We start from the raw sequence: 26,921 nt of genomic DNA on the forward strand, positions 1-26,921 counted from the left end.
TGTCTGACAGATGTGTGTCTGAGCGAGCTAACATTGGATAAAAGCCTTAGAGACTTGTGAAAGATTCTGAGCTGCATATGGCTGTTGTAGACAGAAAGGTGATAAGTTGTAGATAGCTAGCTGGACGGCTTTTTATTTGTTGTATAAGTGAAACATATTTATTCCAGCGTTCGTTCAGGGTTAATTTTAAGCTCAATACCTTATGAAAAAAAATATAAAAAACGGTACTGTCAGAATTTTTAAGGTAACGTGCAGTACGGCATACAACCTAAAAGGAGAGGGCCAAGGGAACGTTGGATGCATTTCTTTTCTTCCAGCATCCTTAACCCTTGATATGATCGGTCAGTCTCATTTATATTGGTTGGGTGGCATGAAGATTTTTATCCCAGAGGCTTTGGAAAGCAGTGCCTCTAGTTTTCAACTACTCCGGGATCATCTATATAGTCGAAATCGTTTTTATCAATTTAAAGAATCAAATGCAGCTTTACAATTTTCTTTTACCAAACTCAAATTAAAGTTGTGATGAAATAATCTTGAATTTTTGACTAATTTTTTATATATATATATTTTTTTTTTTACTTCCGACTCGAGATTGCTAAAAAGACAGATAAACTGTGCAATATTTATGTCTGTTTTTGTAAGAATTTTTTTTAGTAAACAGTAAAGCAAGTTATAGTAAGAATAAATTACCAATTTTCACCGAAAGTCCTTGCGTAGCAGGCGAAAGAGTCGAATTATAATAGGATTCCACAAGCTCAAAATCATTCAATAGCTGCTGATCATAGCCTTTCATTGTGAAGCAATAAAGGGCTTGAGGAACAAGCCAACACAAAATTACGAATAGCGCTGCAACAATCGGTCGATTCTGCACACTACTTGATACTTCACGTTGTAATGATTGTACAGCTACTACGCAACCAAACGCCAGTAAAACCATAGACATGCTGTTAGTTACATAGTTTTGGATCAAGCAAAAAGATAAACAACTAATCGGCGCTCCATTGATAACTGTACTGACGAGAAATGGAAGCCAGGTAAAGATATATAAAATACTGCAGACTTTTACTGAGTCTGACACCATTCCATGAATGCACCTGCACTTAAGCTTTCTGTTCTTAACAATTGATACAATGTTAAATATGAGAACTGTGCAGACAATTGCCGCGCGCAAAATTGCCAGTAGCTGTGTGATTATCCATCCGTAATCCATTATTACCTAAAAAAAAGAAAAGAATTATAGGAACTCCAGGTTTAGTTGTTTTTCAAGGGTCATTGAAGAATAGTTTTAAAAGAAAGCTTAAAGAAATTCTTATGACGCATGCTCTCAATAATTAAATATATATAAATATGAAGATACCCTGTAAAATGTAGACGTAACAAATATACATAAGTAGCATAAAATTTTAAAGAAACTTTTGTGTGCTCCTGAGAAGAAAAGAAAAAAAATCGAGAAAATAGAAAATACTTATTTTGTCTATATCATGCAGCAAGAAAATAGAGGGCAAAATTATCCTCAAATATAAAGAGAAGAAGCCTAGGCTTTGTCATTGTTGTCACGACATGACAATCTATGAAATGCTGTTGTCAGCAGTTACTCTGCTTATGAAATATGGTAGGAAGTAGCAAGTACCTGAATATTATAACCCCTTTCCCAATTAGTAAAAGAATTCTGTTTTACTACGGTAAAACAGGTTATTCCTGTTACAACAGGTTACAACATATAGTTACATCTTTTGATACAGGCCAGGATAAAACAGCCAGAAGTACTGTCAAGCTTATATCCATCTTTTCTGAATCTCCAAAGGATTGAGACGATTTTTTCATACAGGATTGATTGAATTTGACGGTATCAAATAGGATTTTTTTTATATTGATACAATGTCAACGATTAAAACGATGGGAAGATTTTTTCAAACAGGATTGATTGACTTTGATTGAATCAAACAGGATTTTTTTTATGAAAAGATATCAACAATAAAAACTATGAGACAATTTTTCAAACAGGATTGACTGATTGAAACGATGTCAACGAGCCAACGATTAAAACAATGAGACCATTTTTTCAAACAGGATTGATTAAATTTGATTGAATCAAAACAGGATTTTGTTTTTATTGAAACGATGTCAACGAGTCAAGGATTAAAACGATGAGACGATTTAAAAAAAGGGGGAATTGAAGTATAAAATTGAATTTAAGAGGGAATGGTTTACCTTTTGGGGGAAGAAGAAGGTACTTAGGGAGGAGGAGAGGGCAAGATGGTCCTTTTCTAATGCCCTCAATCCGATTATGCTACGACTGTTTAAGAAATTACATGGTCAAGTACTTTTCCTTGCCCGGGTACCCAAAGTTCTTCAATGGTTTCACAGCCTAGAGAGGAGATTTTAAAAAAAGTTCCACACTCCTAAAAAACAGCACAAGTGTTAATACCCTCTAGAATAGGGTAGCATGAAATTCCTGTTTGAAACTAATAGAGTGCAGACATACTCATTAAGGTGGGGTTTAGAGAGATAGAAAATTGTAGTCTATTTAGAAGGTAATACACACTACTCCCAGACACTCCCAGTCCAAATTGTTTGTAAAATCAATTATTGACAAGATAAAGTAACTAATTCGAATGGACATACTACACTGTAAAAAAAAAAAAATTGATTTCCAACAAAATGTTTTGCTCGAATTCAAACCTGTCAAAAAAAGCCAATTTTTATGTTGGAATTGTGACTTGCTTATTGAATTCAAACAAGTCTAAAAACATTCAATTTTTCTGTTGGAATTGTGACTTGCTTATTGAATTCAAAAAAGTCAAAAAACATTCAATTTTTCTGTTGGAATTGTGACTTGCTTATTGAATTCAAACAAGTCAAAAACAAAAATCCAATATTTCTGTTGGAATTGTGACTTTCTTATTGAAATCCAACAAATTATTAAATCCAGCAAAAACATTACAAATAATTTTGTTGAATCTCAAGCAATTTTTTTTACAGTGTAGTGTTTATTAGTTCAACTTCTTTTGTTGTGGATCCGTGAAACTCTAACTTTGCTTGCTGGAAGATATACAGCTCACGAAAAAAAGTGATGTTAAACTCTAGCCGGACATTGTCTCTGCCATTGACACAGTGTCCCTTTGGTGGAATGGATCTTTGTCCATTAGAATTAAAGAATAAATGTAATAAAACAAAGTTATTTATATTCCTTAATCATTTATCGTGTAATAAAACAAAATAATAAATGTAATAAACAAAGTAATAAATGTAATAAAAAAAGTAATAAACAGTGTAATAAACAAAATAATAAATGTAATAAACAATAAAAAATAAATGTAATAAAACAAAGTTATTTATATTCCTTAATCATTTATCGTGTATATTTAGAAAAATTATATTAACTCACATGAAGAAAAACTTTAATTCGAACTTCCTTGTAGGTTGTTTTTGATCCTTGCCTCTTTTAACCAGTATTTCAAAACAAGTTAGGTACTTTACGGCCAAGTTAAACGCATATTAAAACCAAATAATCTTAAGAGGAAGCTACCGAAGCTGGTTACTAGATTATGACAAGAAATTTGACCTTTAAGACTTTTCAAGTATACAGATAAATAAACAATCACAAATATAAATAATACCAAAATATGTATTTTGTCACCACTGTTTAAAAACGCTAGGAGAAAAGCCAATCAAGTAATAATTAATCACCAAAAGAACATTATGCGGGTCTTATCTGTTTTTTTTTCTCTTAAAGTTAAGTTTATGTAATATTATCTTTCTGCGTTTCTTTTTCCCTTGTCCCCTGCTAATTTACTCAGCCATGGCGTGTAGTGGGGGTAAGGTTGAAGTTGTTTTCGTTTTATTGTTTACATTCTTAGACCACGTTGGCTATACATGACAAATGAGACTCAGAGAGGAAAGAAACTAACGAAATGAAAAATAAAATAAAAAAGGGTGAAAAACGAGGATTTTGTCAGCCAGTGGCGAAGCTTGAAGAAGACAAAATATAAGCAAATATTTCGACAAGGACCTCCGACAAGTCGTCCTCAGTGCTTAAAAAAAAAAAAAAACGAAAATCTAATCTTTCGAAGTTTACCTTACAAAGACAGAACAGACACTCAAGTCTGTTCTGTCTTTGTAAAGTAAACTTCGAAAGGTTAGATTTTCGTTTTTTTTTTTTTTTAAGCACTATTATGTTTAAGAGGTAATTACTTGGCAAAAAAAAAAAAAAAAAAAAAAAAAAAAAAAAAAAAACTGTCGTCCTAATCCATCAATTGAGACAAATGTGCACTTGAACGAGGCTCTCACCTTACACATCCATCCAACTACCTAGGACCAAACAGTATACCCAAACCATCAACCAAATAGAAAAGTCCAAATCCATGCACAGTTGTCATCAATAAATGTAAGTCGTTGTAAAATTACCAGCAAAAGCACCTTAAATCTAGAAAAATATCTCCAAGTAAAACCTTCCATTTAGGGCTCATCAGAAGAAATACCACCGGCCTTAACGGGTTTCGAGGCTTTACATTCTTTATCCAGCACGGTGGCACCTCTACCATAAGATCTATATGGTAACCCTATGTCAGGTAAAACCTGTGAAATACATGCATACTAGTCAAGCTATTAAAAATTACATACAAAAAGTGTTTCAATGTTTCCATAGTAAAATCCCAGAGGTCACTGAAAGAGACCATTCTGGAACAAATGAAGACATGTCCAGATGTATCTTTTATTGGTATCTGGAACCAATCACCAGTTTAAAGATCCTCAAGCTTTTTTGAAACCCCTATAAACTCAAACATCCAAAAAAAAAAAAAAAAAAAAAGAAAAGCGCACGAGAAATTAGCTTAAAAGAACATTCAGTATTTCTTTATAATTTTTTGTATATTTACTTAAGAGTTCATGATACATGAAACTAAACTTTTTGAATTGCCAACTAATTTTTTTGGCAGAAAAACCTCTTAAGATCAGTTTTTCGTTCAGCTTTTTACATCTATTTTTAAAATCTGTGTAATTACTGCATATTTTTGCATACCTAAATAATTGGGAATAATAAGCCGAATAAGTAATATTTGAATGTATATTACTTTCAAGATATGGAAAATTAATTACTTCAAAATTAAAATCATCCGTTTTATTATATAATTTAAAAACTAATTTATTATTATTTGAAATATTAATATTTAAATCTAAGAAATGGTCGGAGTGTCCCATCCCATAGCTAGGCTCAAGAATTAACTCTTGTGGATAAATATTTTTTGAAATCTCAATAAATTGTGCACAATTTATTACCAAGAGATCGTCTAGATATCTTTTATTATTTGAAAGGTTATATTTTACATTACTTGGGCTATTTTTATTTATCATATATTCATATTCTAATTGACTTAAAAACAGGTCTGCTATGAATGGACTTGCAGTCCCACCCATAGGAATACCTACAGTTTGTTTATATAAATTCCCACTAAATCTTATAAATGTATGAAATAGAACAAATTCCAATAAATCACATACCATATCCAAGCTATAACATCTTGAATTAATAGTGCTTCTAAAGAAATTCGTCCATCGGGCTTTTTTATTAAAAGTGTAAATTTTCAAAAATCCGATATTAGACAAAAGAAAAGATTTCTTTATCACCGTTTTCAATTTTTCATATATATATTTTTTTTATGAGAACGACTTAATACATTTTATTAATGCCTTAGTGTTCAATAAAACTGGCTTTCAGAAACAACTTTTGGTACTTGGGCATTATATGGGCAAGGAACGTACGCAGGGGGGGGGGGGCTCCGGGCCCGGCCCCCCTGAAATCTCATGATTTTTTCATTTTCCATAATTTTCTGATTTTTCTCACAGAATAATGGGTTTAAAGGATTTGTGCCCCCCCCGAAACAAATTCCTGCGTACGTGCCTGATATGGGTCTTTCTAAAAAGTCAAGTTTGGTTAATGCAAATTAAAAAAAATAAAATAGGATTAATATATAGTAGTTTATAAACAAATTGGGCTATATATTTGCACATTAGGGGTAGGGAGGGGTGGGGGTAAAGCATAGCATATATTCAATACGTAACCTAACCTAACCTAGGTACCTTCCCCCCCCCCCTAAACCTCAAAAAACAAAAGTTTAAATATGATATACGCAATGAACACCACGCTATCATTGTATTACTCTATAGCGGTTAACCCGTCAAAAACGGGTTTTTCGTGACTGGTTTCCTTTTAAAGGCCTTCATAGTGCCCAAGTACCCAACTTTTTTTGACAAGGTAATAAATATGTTGCGATTTACTTTTCCCTAAACAAATACAATTAATTGACTCAAACTTCCTACAAATTCAAATTACAAGGATAGAAGATGTTGCTTGCAAAGTTTCCTCATCAAATATCTACTAACCTATAAACGAACAGCGTCGTCGCAAAAGAGCGACCGGGTTATAAACTTGAAAGTTTGATTTCACCAAGGAAATTGCGACAAGGCAAATTTAAGCTGTTTAGAGGCCAACTTGACCATGTCCAAGCTCTTGACCCATTTGGGCCATCCTAAAATAGTGACCAGATAATAACCTTGGAAATTTTCACTACAATAAGAAAAGCGTAACAAAGGCAAATTTTAGCTGTTTAGAAGCCAATTTGACCAAGTCCACAAGCCGTTGGCCGCAACTATTGGCCCATCTTGGTCATCAGAACAAAGTGACCGGATTATAAGATTGAAAATTCTGATTACATTGAGGAAATTGCAACAAGGCCAATTTGCCTCAGTTCACAAGCTGTTGGCTTATCTGGGCCATTGAAAAAGAGTGGTCGGGTTATACACCTGAAATGTCGATTACATCGAGTAAATAATGATAAGGGAAATTTAAGGAGTTCAGTGGCCAATTTTGGCCCATTCGGGTCATCGTCAAAGAGTGACTGCATCATAAACTTGAAACTTCGATTTTACCTAAGAAACTGCGGTTGAATCAAAGTTATATTATTTAGAGGCCATTTTAACAAATCCCACAGGATGGACTTTGGCTAAATTGGCCTATTGCAAGCCCACAATTTAACAAAGGCCATTTGAGCTGTTGGCACGTTTGGGTCATCTCAAAAGAGTGACCGGATTATTAAATTGGAAGTCTTAATTTCACCGAGGAAAAAGAAAATGTGAACCGTTCATAGGCCAGTTTAACCGAGTCCACAAGTTGCTGGCAACTCAAGCTGTAGGCCTAATGCTATAAATTACGTTGATGTTTTTATTTTAATTTTTGGAATTTATTCGAGAATTTAAAATTCGCAGTTCCTCGATTTGGCTTTAAATTATCCATTTCCCCTGATACTTATTAGACATAGTGTTCTACGTAAAATGAAGTTTTTCTTAAAGTTTTTTATTAAGTGTAACTCTCATCCACCTATAAAATTGTTAGTTTTTTCGGTACTTTCCCATTATATGGGCACCTACAAGGAAACCAGTCACGATAAAACCGGTTTTTGACGGGTTAATCCAATAGACGGCTTCAGAGTAATGCAATCCATAGCGTGGTTTTCATTGCGTATACGATATTTAAACTGTTGTTTTTTGGGGTTTAGGGGGGGGGGGAAGGGACCTAGGTTAGGTTACGTATTTAATATATGCAAAGCTTTACCCCCCACTCCTCCTGATGTGCAAATATATAGCCCAAATTTGGTTATAAACTATTATATATTCATCCTATTTTATTTCATTAGCATTAACCAAACTTGACTTTTTAGAAGTGCCCATATAATGGGAAAGTACCGTTTTTTCTCAGGTTTATGCTTTTACTCGTCAAAAATACGTTACAATACACTTTATATAATACTGCTACTACTGACAACACACAGTAGCACCAAGCCACCTGAGGCCAACACAACTGCGTACGCTCTTCTTCCCCCAGTGCATCTAAAGGCTCACTCTTTATTCCGGTACTTGTCTGTTAAACGAAACACACTGAAGAATTACGCTCTGTAAACCAAAAACCGGTTTGCTTAATGATTAATCCTTAAGAAACATATCAAAATATGATAAAATATAGGTACTTATGCATTATATGTAACACAGCTTTATAGACTGTACAAGGAAACTAGACACGAAAGCAGACAAACGGGTATTTGTTTAGATAAATTGATGACAATTCGTGGTTTCTCAATGAGTTTAAAATATTTTAACGATTGTTTTTTGGGGTTTAGGGGGGAGGGGAAGGTACCTAGGTTAGGTTACGTATTTAATATATGCTATGCTTCACACCCCCCCCCCCCCTAATGTTAAAATATACAGCGCAATTTTTTTTCCAAACTATTATATATTCATCCTATTTTTTTATTCCATTAGCATTAACCAAACTTGACTTCTTTCGTGCGTTATATATAATGCATAAGTACCAAAATATGTTAATTTATTAACTAAATTATGGAAACTAAGAAAACAATTTTGTAAAACAGGCCGCCCAGATTGCAATATATAAAATACCTAGCCTGACCAAAATATTAACTAAATATTTCATTAAAATGTATCTACATCTAAGTTTTTCACTGAGCCAAATCTAGTTGTCAATACAGACAGTAAACCAGTTCTTCGCAGATTCAGCAGATCTTACAGAGCGTAACACTTGAGTGTGTTTTGCTTAACAGACAAGTACCTTTACCCCTCCCAAGAAGTTCCAATGTACTTAAAATACTTCTCTATGACATCTTTCCATCCCCCTTTGAGGACAACCTACTTTTCGTTTGGCTCTAAATTGATGGCAGAAGAAAACAATTTTTGGCAGTCTGTCATCATTCATCCACAAAACATGCCTTAGCCATCACAAAAACTCCATAAATTTTATTATGCAGTAAGTAAAGTCGGCTTCTGCAATAAACGGCTTCTGCAAAATTTGTCATTTTCAGGAATTTGTCCAAACTTTTAGTAATCGCAGTTAATCGATTCTGCTTCTGAACGATTCAGTCCACATGATACTAATTGTATATAAGAGTGTCTTATCCCAAAGGAAGCACACAAGAACAATATTTTTTTCCACGCACTTCCAAACTGTAACCAATATTCTAGCTAGACACATAGAATCCGGACATGGAGAATGCACACTCTTGGACAATTTTCAATTAGCGATAAAAATTTTGTGGTTGAATAGTAACTCAAATGATAACAACTCGCCTGTTGGTATAATATACCACAAAATAGTGGAAATTCAATATTTTTTCGAAAAAATCTCAATATTTTTTTCCAAAAAAAAAGAAGTTCCCTATATTTTCAAAAAGAGATGCTAATTCCTAAACGATAATTCATATTCCTATGAGCCAACGCTCAGTATTCCAGTTGCTTTTCTAAGTTTATTCAATAAAAAACCTTCGGTACTTGTGTGTTATACTGTACACGCTCGACAATTTGGATCTACAGATCAGACAATAACTGGTTTATACCTGTCAGTATTTGAAGAAAATTAAATAAAAAAAGTTGTTTTTAACTGAAAGTAAGGAGCAACATTAAAACTTAAAACGAAGAGAAATTATTACATATCTGAAGGGGTGCTGCCCCCTCCTCAACATCTCGCTCTTTAGGCCAAAGTTTTTATTACTTAAAACAAAAGTTTATGAAGGTTCTAATTAAACATGCCTTGTGTTTAACGAGTCGTTCTTAAAGAGTTGGGATAAAACTCCAATTTTAGGGTAAAGAGCGAGGTATTGAGGAGGGGGCAACCTTCTTCATATACGTAATAAATTCTGATTGTTTTAAGTTTTAATGAGGCTCCTTACTTTCAGTTGAAAAACTTGTTTTTTTTCTTATCTAATTTCTGATCTTGTTTTAAATATTGCCAGGAAATTTGGCCCCACCTCCGCGGAGGAATCCCCCCCACACAGAAATATCCTCTAGACAATTAAATCCCGGTGAAAATTCACCCAGGACAATTACCCTTAATAACTCCACGCGTAAATTGAGACGGAAAAGAGAAAACAAGACATATAGAAAGAATTCCGTGATCTTTCTTCAGGCAAAAAAAGAAAATCCCACATTTTTCTAGATAGGAGGTTGAAACCTCTGAATTAAGGTTCTCTGATACACTGAATCTAATGGTATGATTTTCATCAACATTCTTTGACTTTTAGGGTGTGTTTTTCACCTTTTTAAAAAACCAGGCAAATTTTCTCAGGCTCGTAGCCTTTGATGTGTACCACTAAACATATTGAAATTTTTGTATTTGGAATCAGCGTAATAGACTGATTCTTTTGGTGTATCTATCGGTATCAAAAAATCGTTTTTTAGAGTTCCGGTTACTATTGAGCCGCGTCGTTCCTTACTTACAGTTACGAACTGCTTGATTAGCTTAGGCTTAGTTGAAATCTACGCTGTAGGTATATTTTTATTAAATCCACAAATATGTGCCACTGTCTATTATCAGTCCCAGCTATCTCACCCCGCAAATAAGATTGTTTTTGACGAAGTACATATTGCATCTATGCTAAGTCAGTGAAAATTTCCTGGGTAATGCAGTGTTTCCAGTTACCTTTTCAAACAATCTGTGAAATCTTGACAATTTTCGAGAGAAAATCGAGAGATGTCTCCCAGGATTCGGGAGAAAATTGGGAGATGGGTCTCAGGATTCGGTAGAATTTTCAGTAAGATTTTTTTTATTTTGTATTAAGTTTTTGGAGATGTTCAAGCGATTTGCGAATAAAGTACCACATTCTAAAAGTTTAGAGTGCAGATTTACTGGAGCCAGCTGCAATTCCGGAAAGGAAATTCGTCCATCAACTTTGTCAAACATGACAAAAGGAAGCAGCTAGAAACTTGAAATGTATTTAATTTTGAAACTAAGTGCAGCCATATTTCATTCAGACTATAAAGCTGTTTAATTAAGACATTTTTCTTCATCGACCCCTACTTTTCTCACCCTTTCAGGCTCCATACTACAGCCCGCTAAGTTCAGGATGAGGACATAAAATCTGGACGAATTACGGACACCAGGCCTTTAACCATTGAGTCTGAGTTAAGTGGGTAATTTTTTTTAAACCACCATAACCAGAGTTATTCACAAATAATAAAGAGAAAAAGCAAAGTCACAGCTCATTAGTATTCATATTACTGAAAAAAGTATAAAAATTAGCAAAACTTTCATATACATATACCGCATTAAATTCATAATCTGTGTCTATCGCATGGCTTTTTATATGAGCAGCCCACTCTGATTATGCAGTAGCTCAGCTGTGCTGGCAGACGCTACTACTCCTTTTAGCCTCACTCTGAGGGGCTGGTCATCCGTCAGTGTGTCTGGTGTAACTCCGGCTCGTTTTATTCCAAGTTTCATCTGAATTGCGGAAGCCAAAGTTACTATTACCAAACGATTCCTTCTGTCTGTCTTAACTTCCTTGAGTAGTCTTTCTGAAGCTAAGTTCTAAAATGGCAATGAAAACAAGTAATGTACAAACTTTGCTAAGTTTGATTTCCACGTTGGTCCCTCGTACTCAAAGCCAATTTCCAATAATCCACGGCTGTCAGAGTTACTGTTTCATCATCATTGGCGGTATCGGAATGTTCCCGCCACTCTTTGTCAATGGCACTTCTCGACCACCCTGGCCACGAGTAGCATCCTAAATATGGACCACGGGTGGGTGGTTTAGTGACTTAGCTTTTTCGGGTTCAATGAAACTAATTTCTAATTTTTTTCACTGGCTGTTAATTGTCCTCGTTTTCATCCTTTCTTCGCGATTTTATGTTTTATAATACACTGATAGGCCCTGGCGGACTATATTTGTCACTTTCTACTTACCTAATCTTACTTTATGAGTAACATCCTTATGCGGCATATTTTTCAGGAATGGGACTAACTTGTCAACCATCAAAATGCTGCAATTTTCGTCTCTGTATCTTGTACTGGATCATTTGATGCAAACCCCCTCAAACCCCTACAGAGTAACTGCAGACAAAGTCTAATTTTTGTCTTATTTCTTTAAATTTGTAGTAACTTTGGATCAGTTTGAAATTACTGAATCAGCTGGACCCACATACGAGGGGCTAATAACTGACTGTCGCAGGTGTCCCTTCCTTCGTGCCTCCGGCTGTGCCTCCATGCCTCTGGCACACCTGAAACAGCGTGTTCCTGGAAGCGAAGGAACACAGTTTTATCTTTGGCTTATGGAAAGCGTACGGCACATTTTTTTACGACGGCAAAGTTTCTCCTCTTGAGAGGTTATCTTTACTTGGTCGTGTTGTTTACTGCGTTCGACATTGGTGATCCTGGCTCCTAAAAAGTGGACATTATGCTTTGAACGAGAATTTTATCACCACAAACCTTTACCATTGCCTAGAGATAAATATGCATTCCCTAGTGCTTCTCATTCGTCGATTCAAACGGCTTGGGCTCGAACGTCTTTTCAAACTCTCCGACATGAGTAGCCAACCGTGTGAAGATTTTTTTAGGAAGATGTAGTCTCAAACCAGCACTTACAGTACTGTAAAAAAATTTCGTTCCTCCAACTTCTACATCGAATTCGTCGATATGAAAGTATAACGGATTTTGAAGCTCAATATTCTAATGAATAGTTGGCCTTGCCCAAGGCCAAGCGAGTTAGATCCATTGGTGTTGCGTCTGTCAGTTCCGATTTTTCTTTGCCCGGGGAAGATGAAATCAAGCTCGAGCTAGGGTGAGCTCGTATTAAAAGCCAGTGAATAATGAAAGCCATGATACCCGACGACGTATTTTCTGCTTCCGTTCACTGAGTACCGAATGTTCGTCTTTCTGTACTTCACGACAGTGACTCAGAAGATGACTCAGAGGAAAATACTCTGTCCGATAAGCAGGAAAAGGCTTCCGCGACTGACACTAAATCAGGCTCGGAAAGTGACGGCATCTTTGAAGATTTGCCAGTGATTGCTCACTGTGTGAAACACCAGGTTGAGAAAAATTGGGTTAGTGAGCCTGTGACGAACATGAAGAATTCTAGGTTTTGTCTTGTCAAGACTTCTGACGGCTCCATAACACCAATAAAAAAATTCACGCTGTTGTGGCATCTGAGGGAAAGCTCTGAGAAGCAGAGTAGTGACCGATTAAAACGGGTGATGGTCCAGGGCCGACGAGAAGGACTACGTGAGTCGCCACAAACCAATGCAGAGTTCGGTGTGAAATCGGAATTGCGTATCGGTGAATGGTGCGTTTACAGACCGGTTGGCAGGGGAAAGAGAGTATTAGTTGGGCGGGTCATACAGTTTGACTACTTGTCTGGGTGAAGATGCCACTCTGTTGACACGCAGAATATGGCAATGCCGTTCCCTGACGGCATAGGAATTCTGTGTCAGTGGTTTCGGCTGAATGCTGATCTCACATTAACTGCCGCATTGGTAGACCAGGGTTACTGTGACTCCAGCTTGCATATCATGCATTCAGCAGAACCCGTTTCTATGGAAATCGGCACCAACATTGTCTTTGGCTTTGACTCAGACGTCTTCACAAACCTGAATTCATTTATCCAGAAGAAAGGGTTCCTCTTTTTTGATGTCTCGTCAGCATCACAATCATCATGTTAAAAATGGCACCTAAACCCAAAACTGACCTCAAGACCATAACCACCACCATCGCCATGTTCTGTGTGTCAACAGAAGGAATTTTGTTTCACATTTTTCAGAGGTAGTTGCTATTTTTTTCCTCTCCCCTCCTCCTCTCCACTCGGTGATATTTTAATACAAAAACATATAAATATTACAACTTTATACATTATCATATCACCTAAACTTCAAAAAAAAAAAAAAAATATTATATACCATTCAATGTATTAGTGGACATGAAGGCACACTACCATTTTAATTTTTTCTTGCCAAATATCTATCGCTCCCCCCGTTCCAGGGTGTCCTTCCCCCTCTAGGAGACGCTTTTCCGGTGGCATTTTTACTTCAATTTCTTAAAATTCATATCCTTCAATTTTCACTAATACGAATTCGAATTTTAAAGGTGGTCTTCCAAAAGGCTTACTCTTACAACTTTAAAATTTTTTAACACAAAAAAAACTATTTGCTCTCCCGTAGACTGGGCGTCCTCTGTCCACAAGAAACCCATTCTTGCGGTGGCACTTTTTTTCCTTCTTTTTTTTATTTTTTTTTCAGCCCTTTTTACGACCAACCTTAATCAAAAAAAAAAAAAAAAAAAATACAACCAACCCATCCACAAAAAACCAAAAATAACCATAATACCGACGTGCATGAGGGCACAGAACTGAACAGAATCTTGAACCATGTCTCCTACGGACGAGGTGGCCACCCACGGCGGGGCTGGTCCTTCCAGCTCAAGTGCGTGTGCCCCTCGTCCCCATTCGCTTGAGTTCTTGATATAATTTTATGAGTTTCGAATGCATTCCGAGATTTAGGGCAGCGGAACCGATGAACACCATCGGAAAACTTGTTATGCTCAGTAAAAGACTTAGTAGTAGAAGACTTAGTGTTTATACTTGTGCTAACCAAGCTTAGTTTGATTTACTGAAGCTCATTTGTCCAGTTTCTTAGGTTTGTCATTTGAGCTGTGATCATCGAGATGGTTACTGAAACGTACCAATAAATATCTGAGAAACTAGTTATTTTTTTTAGTTGGTTGCTTTACTTTGTGTTTCTTCCGGATTCTTTCGTGTCAAAGCAGCAGATTCCTTTTTTTTAGTACAATTAAGAATCCGAGATCCAAGGGTGCGTCTTGGCACAGCCACTAAACAGAAAAGCAGGTATGATAAAAGGGAAAGGGGGCGTGTGAAGACGTGATAAAAGGCAACTTTTACCGCTGGCCAAGCCATATTGAATAGGGCTACGAAGCGTGACGTCAATTCTTGGGCGGGAAATTCAAATAACGATGAAACGTGGATGCGTAGACACGTTTTTTCGGAACTTTGGCGAATTGTTTTGGCCTAAAATATTTGTCGTAAATCCTACGAATCCACCAGAACGTTTTCACGTCGAAATAATACTAGAAATATTGACAATCAGTTGTTAGTTACAACTAGAAACCACGTTTCACGGGACTTTGAATTTCGCATCTTGCTTTTTACGTCATCACCGCGCAGCCCTATGTTGTATAGCTTAAAAACCGTGTTCCGGGATTTTTTTGAAATTTCGAGATTTTTTTTTGAAGAAAAATCGGAATTTTATTTTTGAGCTGGTGGCAACGCTGCATGTGTAATAGGAAAAAGTGACACCATCGGTGTCATTGTAGGATTACCTAGTTTTTGCATGGATATCAACAACCTGCAGTCCTCCGTTCTTCTTCTTTAGGTACATATCAGTTGTTTTCAGTCTTGGGGGTTCTTTTCCTTGCCAAATAAACCCGCAAATGACTTTTTCCAAGTTTTAAAAGATCGCTTTTGAAGGTGCTGAAATATTCGACAGATACCGAATAACAAGCAAGCTGTATATATTTACATATTGCGCCCTTTGGAATATGCCTCCGGAGGCATGCCTCCGTGTCTCATGCCTCCAGGTGTCCCTCAAAATGCCCAGTTGTTAACCCCTCGCCCACATAGTGTTAGTTCCCATCTTCTTGGTACAAGCCAATCTTCTTGGTGGTTAGCTTATGAATTGAAAATAATTAGTTAATTACCAACCTTGAAGGTGTTTAAATGATCAAAAACAGAAAATCAATGTAACCATTGTAGAATGGATAATGGGCAATGTTCATACGTATGTCAATAAATTCAAACAGGCTGCCTCAATTGCCTGGGACGTTAAGGAAAATCCCTAATAGACAGACAACGGTCAGGTAAAAAAAAAAAGAAACAAAGAATGACAACAAAGTAAAATTTTACGGAAATTGAGTTTTCTGGAGATTTTCGGGAGATTCGGTATTTTAATTTTTGTCGGGAGATGGATTAGAAATTTGGTTGATCCTCCGAATAATCGGGAGAAGTGGAAACAGTAATGGTTATCCTTATGACCTTGAATGCGAGAGGAAGTAAGCCCAAAGATAACATACTAGTTCAAAAATGAATTATATTGCTTAGTAGCTAAAGTACAGAAAGGTTGTTCATAGGAAATTTGAAAGATATTTCCATGACAAAGGTGCCATTTGAGGGGAGATTTGTCCCCCTATATTTCAAAATCACCACTTTTGGTATTTTAATTGAAAAATACTCGTTTAGGATTTATTTAAAAAACAACCCCCCCCCCAAGATTTTGAAATATACACTTTTCTCTCCCCTATTTTCGTGAATTGGCATAACTCTTCCGTTCATTAATTATTGCTTTAGAACATTAACGGAGAGCCTTTGTTGATGTGCTATCATAGTAGGCCTGCGCGTATTTCCTTACTAATTCGAAAAAAATTATTCTGATACAAGTAAAGAGCAAACTTAGGAGAACAAAAATTAAAGTTGCGCAGTTTATGTAGGGGCGTAGCTCCAACATTTTTTTGTGGGGGGAAGGGGAGACGGGTCTCCATCCAGAGAGTCAAGGGGCATGGGCTATATACTAATTTTTCTCGAAATTAATTTTTTTTTTGGGGGGGGGGGGGCAACTAAACTCCTTTTCCTCCCCCCCCGAAACAGCGCTATATGCAACATATTGTTGTAAAACTGTAACAAACAGACTAGCTTGTGATATTTGCCTATATTTTTAGAATTCTGAAAAAAGTAGCGCTTTACTGAGAGCTAGGTTTTGTTGAGTTTCTTAGAGAATTAAAAAAGTGCAGCAGATTTTATTGATTTCACAGCTGTTGACATATTATTAGGAGCTTTATGAATTAATTTTCGATATTTTACATGCCACTTGAGTTTTTTTTCTGTTTCTAATCCCATTTTATTGCGTGGGTTTTGTGTTTTCAGTAAAGTGCTACCTTTCAGAATTCTAAAAATATAGGGAACCTTGAAGTATTTGATAAGGTGATTGATATTATAGAACTTAACAGGCTGATACATTGAATCATTTTCAAAATTAATCTATGGATGTATTATTTATTGAAGGATTTTACATGCATAATTATCCATATATAATTATATTGACATGTATTTAATTAACGATAATTAAGTACTGCAACAAATTTTATTCAAGCCTGTCAATCACATTAATTGAGTCAAGCAATAGCGGGGGCTGCAACCTAATAGCGGGGGCTACAAGCGAAACAAAGCCCATTGCAATAAAAACTTTAAAAATACGTTTAAAAAAACTGCCTTTTGAGGAAAAATTTACATTTGTTGCTGATTCAGGAATGGCAACTATTGTTTTCATTGATTTTAACAGTAGAATTTGAGTTGGCAACACATTTACAGTTATTTTGAAAAAGCATGAAACCCCTTAAAAACCCGTCAGATCTAAATAAAAAGTACACCCCTGGAATAGACATCGCGTAAAGCCGTAAACCAGACACAGGTAAATTACCTCCCCCTTGACCAACATGAAAAATCCCTTTTTTCAATGGGAAGTACTGAAGTGTCCTCCTTTCTTCTTGTCTTGTCTTTTGTCACCTGTAGCAGGCAGTGGCGGATCCAGGGGGGGGGCCTCCCCCTAGCGTAGTCTAAAGTAGTGTAATTTACTCAATGAACTAAAGTTTGCGTTAACTAAAATTGCTCATAACGCAAATTTATCGGATCAACCTATTTTGCACCCCCCTGAAATATTTTTCGGATCATCCTATTTTGCCCCCCCCCCTAAGAGGGCTCATTTGGTTTAAGTTCTCTTGTTTAAGGGGCCATTTGCTTTTAAAAATCGACAAGACAACGCTCTCAAAGTGTTTTTAATCTCTAGAGGGGGGTAAATCTGTTATATTTTAAAGTTTTTTGATGAAAATATCAAAAAATCGCTTTTTTTTCAATGAAAATACTCGAAAAAACGTATTTTTAAAATTCTTAGTGTGGGAAAAACTACTTGGCACAAGCACCCATGTCCCCTCCTATTCGATGCCATTGGAACTAACAGGCAGCTACAATATCATAAAGATGTTTAAAGGCTAAATTCAAAGCTATTGATCTTTCCAGCATGCTTTTCGTAGGTTTATAGTTGAAAAGAGCTAAAAAGCCACCTTGAAATGTATTAAAACTTAACGTCTAAGTTATCTTATTGCTTTAATTTCTAGCATGTAATAGACGAGACAATGAAAACAAAAATAAACTACCAAAAAATACTTTTCCAAACAAGGCTTTGCTGTCTAGCGGTAACGTCTCATCAGTGTAACTGTGGTAACCTAGGTTCGAATCACTGTATAAAGATAATTAGGTCAACATGCCCTCTAGGCACGCATGCCTTTCCCAAAACTAACGAACAAGTATGTGTCCAATAAGAGTCATGCATACTCCCGCCATTTACCCGTGCCCCAGCCATTTAAACATTTTACCTCATTGAATCTTTTATTTACACCTCCTCAAAAATGACAAGGATAACATACCCATCGAACCTTTATGAGATAAATTGCAGGTTAAAAAAGACAAAAAAAAAAACATGTAATGAGCCAAGAGCGGATCCAGGATTTTGGTTCGGGGGGGGGGGGTTACTAATTTTCGACTCGGTTTTCGACTAATTTTACTAATTTTTCTGAGGTTTTACTAATTTTCGACTCGGTCAAAAATTTCGGGGGGGGGGGGGTCGGGGGTTCAAACCGGGTAACCCCCTCCCCCCTGGATACGGCCTTGTAATGAGCTAATAAGAACTGGAACTATAAACACGGAATATTGATTGCAGTATATAAAAAAAATTAATTTTTTGCCATGATTATGAATAAGTAAACATCACTAAGTAAAATTTACCCATCAAAAGTTAGGGACAAGAAAATTACTCTATTTTAAAAGGGGCAAAACACCCCTCAAAAGCATAAGCGATCTTAAAGAAAATTAACTAAAAAAAAGTTTTTTTTAACTGAAAGTAAGGAGCGACATTAAAACTTAAAACTAACAGAAATTAAACCGTATATGAAAGGGGCTGTCCCCTCCTCAACGCCTCGCTCTTTACACTAAAAAAACTTGTAAATTGTTTTTAATTGTTGTAAATAAAAAAAATATTTTTTAGTTAACTTCTGAACGTATTTGAATTAACGCAGCTTTGATTTAAGCTCACCGTACATGAATAATTAAAACGAAATTCGCATATTAATTTTCCTTTTTTTGGCTAATTGGCTTTCTCGAAATTTTGTTCTGACGTAACTTACGAATTAACTTACGTAACGAATTTCCATATTCGTATGATTTAATTACGTATATTAAGGAGTTTGCACCACGCTCTTTACACTAAAGTTCGAATTTTGTTCGAATCAGCAACCCCTGAATCACAAAGGCCGGTTAATTAGAATAGATAGCTCTTTCGAAATTACTAAAAAACTTTAGCGTAAAGAGCGAAGTATTGATTAGGGGCCGAACACCCACATATACATAATAATTTCTGTTCTTCTTAAGTTTTAATGTTACTTCTTATTTTCAGTTGAAAAAAACTTGTTTTTTATTTAATTTCTGATCGTTTTTTAAATAATGCTTGGAAATATGTCACCCCCTTCATGGAAATGTTCCTTCCCCCAAGGAAATATCCTCCATGGAAAGATCCTCCCCCGTATACCCTACTCTGACCCCGACCCCCCACTAGAAAAAAATTCCTCCTGAAAACACCTGTATACTTCCCAATAACCAATACTATATGTAAACAATGGGCAAAGTTTATAACTTGCAGCCCTTCCCCGGGAACTACGGGGGATTAAGTCATCCTCAAAGACATATTTATTAGATTTTAGACTATGCTGAACAAAATGGCTATCTAAAAATTTTGATTGGGTGACTTCGGGAAAAAACTGAGCGTTGGAGGGGGGCCAAGTTGCCCTCCAATTTTTTTGGTCACTTAAAAAGGGCAATAGAACTTTTAATTTCCGTTCGAATAAGCCCTCTCAAAATATTCTAGGGCTACTGGATCGATACGATCACCCCTGGAAAACTAAAATAAAATAAACACTCATCCGTGATCTTTCTTCTGGCAAAAAATACAAAATTCCACAATTTGCAGATAGGAGTTTGAAAACTCAATAGTTGGGTTTTCAGGGACACTGCATCCAATGGTGTATTTCCCATTAAGTTTCCGTAACTTCTAGGGGCTATTTCTCCTTTTTTTCATCAATAATGCAAATTTTCACAGGTGTGCACCTTTTGACTAGCTAAACTAAATTTGATGAAACTTATGTATTTGAAATCAACATAAAAATCTGATTCTTCTGATGTATCTATTGGTATCAAAATTCCGTTTTTTAGAGTTTCGGTTACTATTGAAACGGGTCGCTCCTTACTTACAGTTCGTTACCACGAACTGTTTGATTATTAAACCATCAAATTCAATGCATCAAAGAATCCTGCTGCGGAGTTTTCAACCACCTACCTACAAAAGTGGCAATTTGCATATTTTTCAGAGAAGAAAGATCACATATGCTTTAGGTTAAATTCTAGTTTAACTACTTTTTGCTATCTTGGAAAGGGGTTAGTTTATGAGAATAAAACTTTCAGGGATGGGTCTATAGACTAAAATATGTCCTGGGAAGGTATTTCGAAATGCCCACCTCCACTCCTTCTCCCTCTAGAGGGCAGTGACCTTTGATGACCTTTTAGAATCTTTGTGTGAAACCTTACAAAACAGTGCCTTTTTTAATTACCAAAAAATATTGTGGCGTGGCGCCTAACTTCTTTTTCACCAAGCAAGTGGTGTTTTTGGCATTTGGGCGCAAAACTGGATGGTAAAAACTTGAAAATTTTGAGACAGTCAAACAGTTTCAAATTACTGAGAAAATATATATTGAGCAAACCTAATTTAACTAGCTTAAGTTGATTCACTTGATGTTTGATAAAACTATTGACAGTGACGTATAATTGCACTTACTTAGGGGGGGGGGGTGCCTGATGCTGCGAAAATGCATTTTTATGCCCAAATTTTAAAACTTTCTATGAGCTCTCAGATAAATTATATTAGAAGGTCTAGGAGGGGGGGGGGAGAGGGTGCGGTAAAAATTAATCTTTAGTCTAGCTTCATCTTGACCAAGCCTGAATATTGGTGCTACAGGGTGACAATTTTTGTTGCAGATGATGAAATGGAATAAAGAGGTTACCCTTGCTAATTTTCTGTTGTCTATACCATTTCTAGATATCATCTAGGTTACTTTAACCAAACTTGTAATAAAGTCCCCTGCTAAGGTAAAACACGCTAAAGTTAAATTTTACTTACGGATATATGAATTATGTTTCCTTAAAAATCATGAATACAAATGAAAAGAATTTACTATAGCTAAATGTCGTCAAAACAGCTGTGAATAATGGCAACACATAAACGATAAACAAGGATAGTATGAAGACGCTTGAAACCGGTACTACGGGTAGAGCTTTCACAATTCTATACCCTTTTACCTATTAAACACCCAAGAGGAGCCTAGTACTCACTAGCAGGGTTGCCACCCGGTGAAGAATGAACTCACTAGATTCTTGAAAAAAATCACTAAATCAGCACATGAATCACTAGATTATCAACTATAAATCACCAGAAATCACTAGAATTATAATACTCTTCATCATTGTAATTAATAATTATTTCGTTTCCTTACCATGTTCTATGGAGGCGCGTCTACGAAGGGCTATACCTTTGATGGCTATAGATGTGGAAAAATACCTTTAGATTGACGTTTTGTTTTTCTCAAGCGAAAATTACCCTTGAAATTTTGAAAAATGGCTTTTTGAATCTGTATGCAGAGAATAGAACAAAATTCTTGCTTTCTACCTGTATTTTCCCAAATTGAAACCTTTTGCTTATACCCCAATCAGTGAAAATTGGTTATCGGTGATCTAAGCGAAGTATTCTCTTTTCCTTTTTAATATTTTTTCCTTGTCGATCCAAAACTCCAGTTTTTTTCCCAAAAAATACAGAAACTATTTTTTTTTACTCCTGCTGAAATTGTATAATTGCTGGGACACCAGCGACAATTTTGCAAATGGCCTTTTTATATTTTCATGGAGAAAAGGTGTTTCACCCTTCACAGATTCCGATAAGCATTGGCCTTATTGCTTCTTTAATAAAAAAAGAGGTTTTTGTCAATTATACGGAACACAGCCAAAAAGTAAGTTAATGTCAATCCTAATGAAACATGCCCAAATATGATGAAAATATAACACTTTAGTTTATATAATAATATAGCTTGGGTTATATATTTGCGTATATTATGGGAGGGTGGAGGTAAAGTAACCTAGCCTAACCTTAAACCTACCTCCTTTTGTGCAAATATATAGCCCAAGTTATACAAGTTCAATGCATTATGTCATCCGTTATTTGTCTTGCTGGCTATGAAACTGGTTTTCATACATCGTACATTAATTTTTACTATCCTTAGCAAAATTTCATCCCCAGACATATCCTCGGGGGCTGCGTGGGTCATATTAAATCTAAATTTGTAGTTTTGGAACCTTTCAACTATGCTAAACAAAATGGCTGTCTCAAACTTTTGATCCAACAATTTTTTGGAAAAAAAAGGGACATGGGAGGCGGGCTAGTATTCGTCGGATCTTTTTGGTCAAATAAAAGGGACACCAGAAATTTTAATTTCCGTTCAAATGAGCCCTCTTCCACTGTTCTATGACCGTTGGTTTGATGCGATCAACCCCTGGGAAAAACAACAAATTAACACCCATCTCTGATTTTTCTACCGGCAAATAATACAAAATTCAACGCTTTTGGAGGAAGGGACTTCAAACCTCTACAATAGGGTTCTCTGATACGCCGAATCTAATGGTTTGATTTTAATAAAACCTCTTAGACTTTTAGCGGGCATTTCCTTCCTCTTTAAAAAATCAGGCAAATTCACTGTCTCTTAGCCTTTTATGGGTAAAACTAAGCTTAATGAATCTTAAATATTTGGACTCAATATATTAATTCGATGATATATCGATTGATATCAAAATTCCGTTTCTAAATGTTTCGGTTACTTTCGGTAGCCTTGGTGCTCCATCCTTACTGTTTGTTACCGCAAACTGATGGATATGTTAGCATAAAAATCCAAAACCTTAAAGAATAGAACGTTGTCTGCGCTCATTAGGTTACAAATAAGAGAATTTTGAGAATTATTGGGATTTCGATTAGATATTAGAAATAAAGATTAAAATCATTTGACAACTCCCAGAGTTGACACCCCTCCCCTTTACTTCCAACCGACTTCAATCACCAAACTGCAATCAATTTAATATATCTAGTTATATTACAAATCATATTATAAAAAGCACCAAGTCCCATTTTCTTTTTCAATGATTTGTTTTTTTCATTGAGAAAATCATATTTAATATATACCTTTTTAATATTTTTAAGGGACTCATTTCTGTTGTGTTTGCAGATGTAGAGGGTGTATTCATATCCACCATTCACTCCACTTTCAAAGGTTTTAACAGAAGAAAAATCTAATTTAGAACTGATAGATAACAGAGAAAGAAAACATAAATCTGGAGACAAAATTTGACCTGAGTAAATGTTGTGAAATAGGAAGCATAGAACATTTTTGGCATTTTTGTGATTAACTAGCTTCACTTGTTATCTTGATGACAACGCTCTGGGGTCTATATCTGATATCGACATATGGTGGTAAATCGCAAGTTTCAATGGCAGTGCATTTGCATAGATACTAATCTGGAACATATTAGGAACAATATTTTGCGTTTTTTTTTATTAATTATCTTCTTGTTTGATTTATTCGATTGAATCATGCATCTAAACGCTATATCAGGAAAAATCACTAGTTTTAGAACAAAAATCACTAACTAGAAGAATATCACTAGGCAACATAAAAAATCACTAGAACTAGTGATAAATCCCTTGGAATGGCAACCGTGCTCACTAGTAGAATTTTGGGTTTTCAATATTTTTGAATATGGGGCCTGGATCCCAAATAACACAAGATACCAGCATAATCTATTTTTTTCTGGGAAGGGAGGGGGTTAATTACGACGACACTTGTAAAATCCCTTCATTTCACAGCAGAGTAAAAAACCTTTTTCCCCACCTACACCAGTATGTTCAAAATTTTAAACTAGAATACATTTGAGCAGCAGAAGTGCTGTTGGTACAAAAATGCTAAGAAAAAATTATTGAAAAAATCATATCGGAAATTAGTCAGAATTGCCTGTGCAAAAGTACCATGTGTTATAGGGAAAGGGGATGAAATTCTAAAATATTAATTTCTGTAATATTCCGCAGACTATAGGATTGTTTCCATCAAATTGAAGTCCAAAAAACTGAAATGATATCGTAACCTGTGAAGTTCAGTATTTAGCACCCCATTTCCTTAAGTGAGGAGAGACATTGTATTTAAATCCAACTTTTTGTTTGTATAACGTTTTCTTGATTCAGGGGTCGCTTCATTCTTATTGAGGCTGTTGAGCTTGACACTAGGATAAAAAAAAAATCTACCGTTCTATGGCCTATTCCCACCCTTACTAAGGTGAGATGGAGGGGGGGGGGATAAAAATTGTTAGTGGCCTACTTTTGATTTTATTGGTGCTAAGTTGCAATTTCCGGCCATTAACTCGTAATAATCTAATTATTCTGTTCTAGAATCAAACTATCAATCCACCTTCAATGATAGAAGGGGTCAATTTTCCCTCCAACAATATTTGATGAAAACTTCTATTTTTTCAGGACGGCACTGGGTTGACTTAACATAATTTTTTTTTTACAAAAAATGTTCACGGTGCTCCTTTATTCGCCTGCAATTATCGCGGCAGCTGCCACCATTCTTTGGTCCCGAGAGGGGGAATGAGAATGAAATACGATTTCCATCTTTAACTTTGCTCTTGGATTTGACAAATTCTTTATCGTCACAGGCAGTGCAATAGGTCTGCCTAAGTAAAGAGCGATGTGGGCTTGCAAGACATGGCCGATCAAGGCTGAAGACGCGAGAACTTTGGACGTGTTAAACCACCGCTGCCTTCGTTAGAAACTTCGAAAAGGGTTCATTAAATTGGAAATTGAAAGGACTAGTGCCCTTTTAATAGTCGAAATTGATTGGAGGGCAACCAACCTCCAACGCCCACCATTTCTGCAAACACGCCAAATCAAAATTTTGAGATATATATTCTGTTCAGCGTAGTTAAAAGGTTCGGAAATTATGTTTTAGAAGATGCCAATCCCCCCCTCTGTCTTCAGGGCAAGGATTGCAATTTATGCCCTGGGGGCACATACTAAGGTTGTGGGTGGTCGTATAAACTAATGAGGCGGATCATTGAATTGGTAATCAGAAATTCTAGTGTCCTTTTGAAAATTCAAACTGATAGGGAGGGCAGATACCCCCCCCCACACCTCGTATTTTCCCGAAGTGCATCTGATATATATTTTGATGTGGTCATTTGTTGCCATAGAAACTTCTCAAAAGGCTCATTCGATTGAAATGGCTAGTGCCCATTTTAATAGTCAAGTGATAGAAGGGCAACAACTCCTCGCTGATAAATTTCCAAAACATATGCAATAAAAATTTTAAGATAGCCATTTTTTTCAGCGTAGTTGAAAGGTCTTGAAATTATGTCTTTGAGGATGACAACCGCCGTCCCCCACAGCCCTCAGAGCATGGGCTGTAAGTTATGCCCCGAGGGAATATAAGGTTTTCATGGAAGGGGTGGTCGTATAAACTCCGGGGAAGGCTTATTGGATTGGAATTAAGATTTTCTACTGCTCTTTTTAAGAATCAAAGTGAACAGGGGCAGCCACCCTCACGTCGTATTTGTTGAAATGCATCCCATATAAATTTTTAGATAGCCGTTTGTTCAAAATAGTCCAAAGATCATATAACAAGACCTTTGGGTTTGGCGAAATCCTCCATAGCCTGGGGATAAGGGTTGTAAGTTCTGCCCCAGGGGCATATAAGGTTTTTATGGAAGGGGTGGTCGTGTGAACCTTAGAAAAGACTCATTCGATTGGAAATGTATAGTTCTAGTTCCCTTTTAAGAGTCAAACATGATGGTGAGCAACCACCCCCCACCCCTTCCTGACATCTTTTTTTCTGAAACGCAAGGAATTGAAATTTTGAGATATATATTTTTTACCAATAGTCCCAAAATCATATAACAATGTCTAGAGGGTCGACAAAATCCTCCAGAGCCCATGGATAAGGCTTGTAAATATATTCTGGGGCGTATAAGATTTCATTGGAACGGTAGTCGTGTAAACTTTGGATCGGATGGAGCTCATTTGATTGGAAGTCGGAAGTCTTAGTGCCCTTTTTAACAATCAAAAGTGAATGGAGGGCAATTAGCCCCACCACAAGCCTATTATTTTCTAAGGCACATTAGTAGTGTGCTAATAGGCACCACAGAACCTACGTTCAACCCTACAAGAATATGGTCAAAAGTGTAATAGATTGAAAACCTACATGAAAATATACAGTGGAATTGCGCAAGAAAAACCCATGGCTGTGTCATTAAACTTACACGTGAAAATTCTAGAAGTTGGCAAGGTTTTTGTTTTTGATAAGAATTGCACATGGTTGTATTGTTTGACGTAGACATTTTTTAGGAGCCAATCATAGACATTAGAGGTTGTTCAATATACGATAACTTGATTTGTGGTTGGGATTTGAATAAAAGGAATTTGTGTATTAAGTTGGAACTTTCAGAGAGTGCTTAAAGTGAAAGTCAATTCACCAAAAGGAAATATGTGCATGCTCAGGCTGGGGTTGAGTTGCACGGGAGTTGAGTTGCACGGAGGGTTGAGTTGCACGAGGGTTCAGTTAAAGGGGGTACAGTTACACGGGGGTTTAGTTAAATGGGGTCGAGTTGCACGAGGGTTCAGTAGCACGATGGTTCAGTAGCACAGGGGTTCAGTTGTACGGGGTTTCGGTTATACAAGGGTTCAGTTACATGGGGAGTTCAGTTGCATGGGGGTTTAGTTAAATGAGGTTGAGTTGCACGAGGGATTCAGTTTCACGGGGGGTTTAGTTACATGCGGGTTCAGTTACACTGGGTGTAGTCAAATGTGGTTGCGTTGCACGGGGGGTTGAGTTG

General features: G+C 36.3%; 2 protein-coding genes across 3 annotated transcripts in view; one reads left to right on the top strand and one right to left on the bottom strand.

Annotated features, from left to right (window-relative positions):
- Nucleotides 1–21,254, bottom strand: part of LOC148953475 (uncharacterized) — a 38,151-nt gene extending 16,897 nt beyond the window's left edge. Inside the window, exons 1-2 of one of the 2 annotated variants that reach the window (XM_089088556.1) lie at nucleotides 21,121–21,254; nucleotides 691–1,216 (exon numbers count right to left, since the gene is read on the bottom strand). In XM_089088556.1, coding sequence (XP_088944682.1) covers nucleotides 691–1,210 — 520 coding nt within the window. In that variant the 5' untranslated portion in view covers nucleotides 1,211–1,216; nucleotides 21,121–21,254. Of the gene's footprint in view, nucleotides 1–690; nucleotides 1,217–8,701; nucleotides 8,843–21,120 lie in introns of those variants that run through there. The other variant, XM_089088555.1, reaches the window with a different exon arrangement.
- The window catches only part of LOC148953474 (anoctamin-3-like), a 433,736-nt gene that overhangs the window by 332,758 nt on the left and 74,057 nt on the right, over nucleotides 1–26,921 (top strand). The window lies entirely within an intron of this gene.

Source organism: Artemia sp. Qi Xiang Cuo, chromosome 4, assembly GCF_049724085.1.
Source record: "Artemia sp. Qi Xiang Cuo chromosome 4, ASM4972408v1, whole genome shotgun sequence".
In the NCBI taxonomy this organism is placed as follows: domain Eukaryota; kingdom Metazoa; phylum Arthropoda; class Branchiopoda; order Anostraca; family Artemiidae; genus Artemia; species Artemia sp. Qi Xiang Cuo.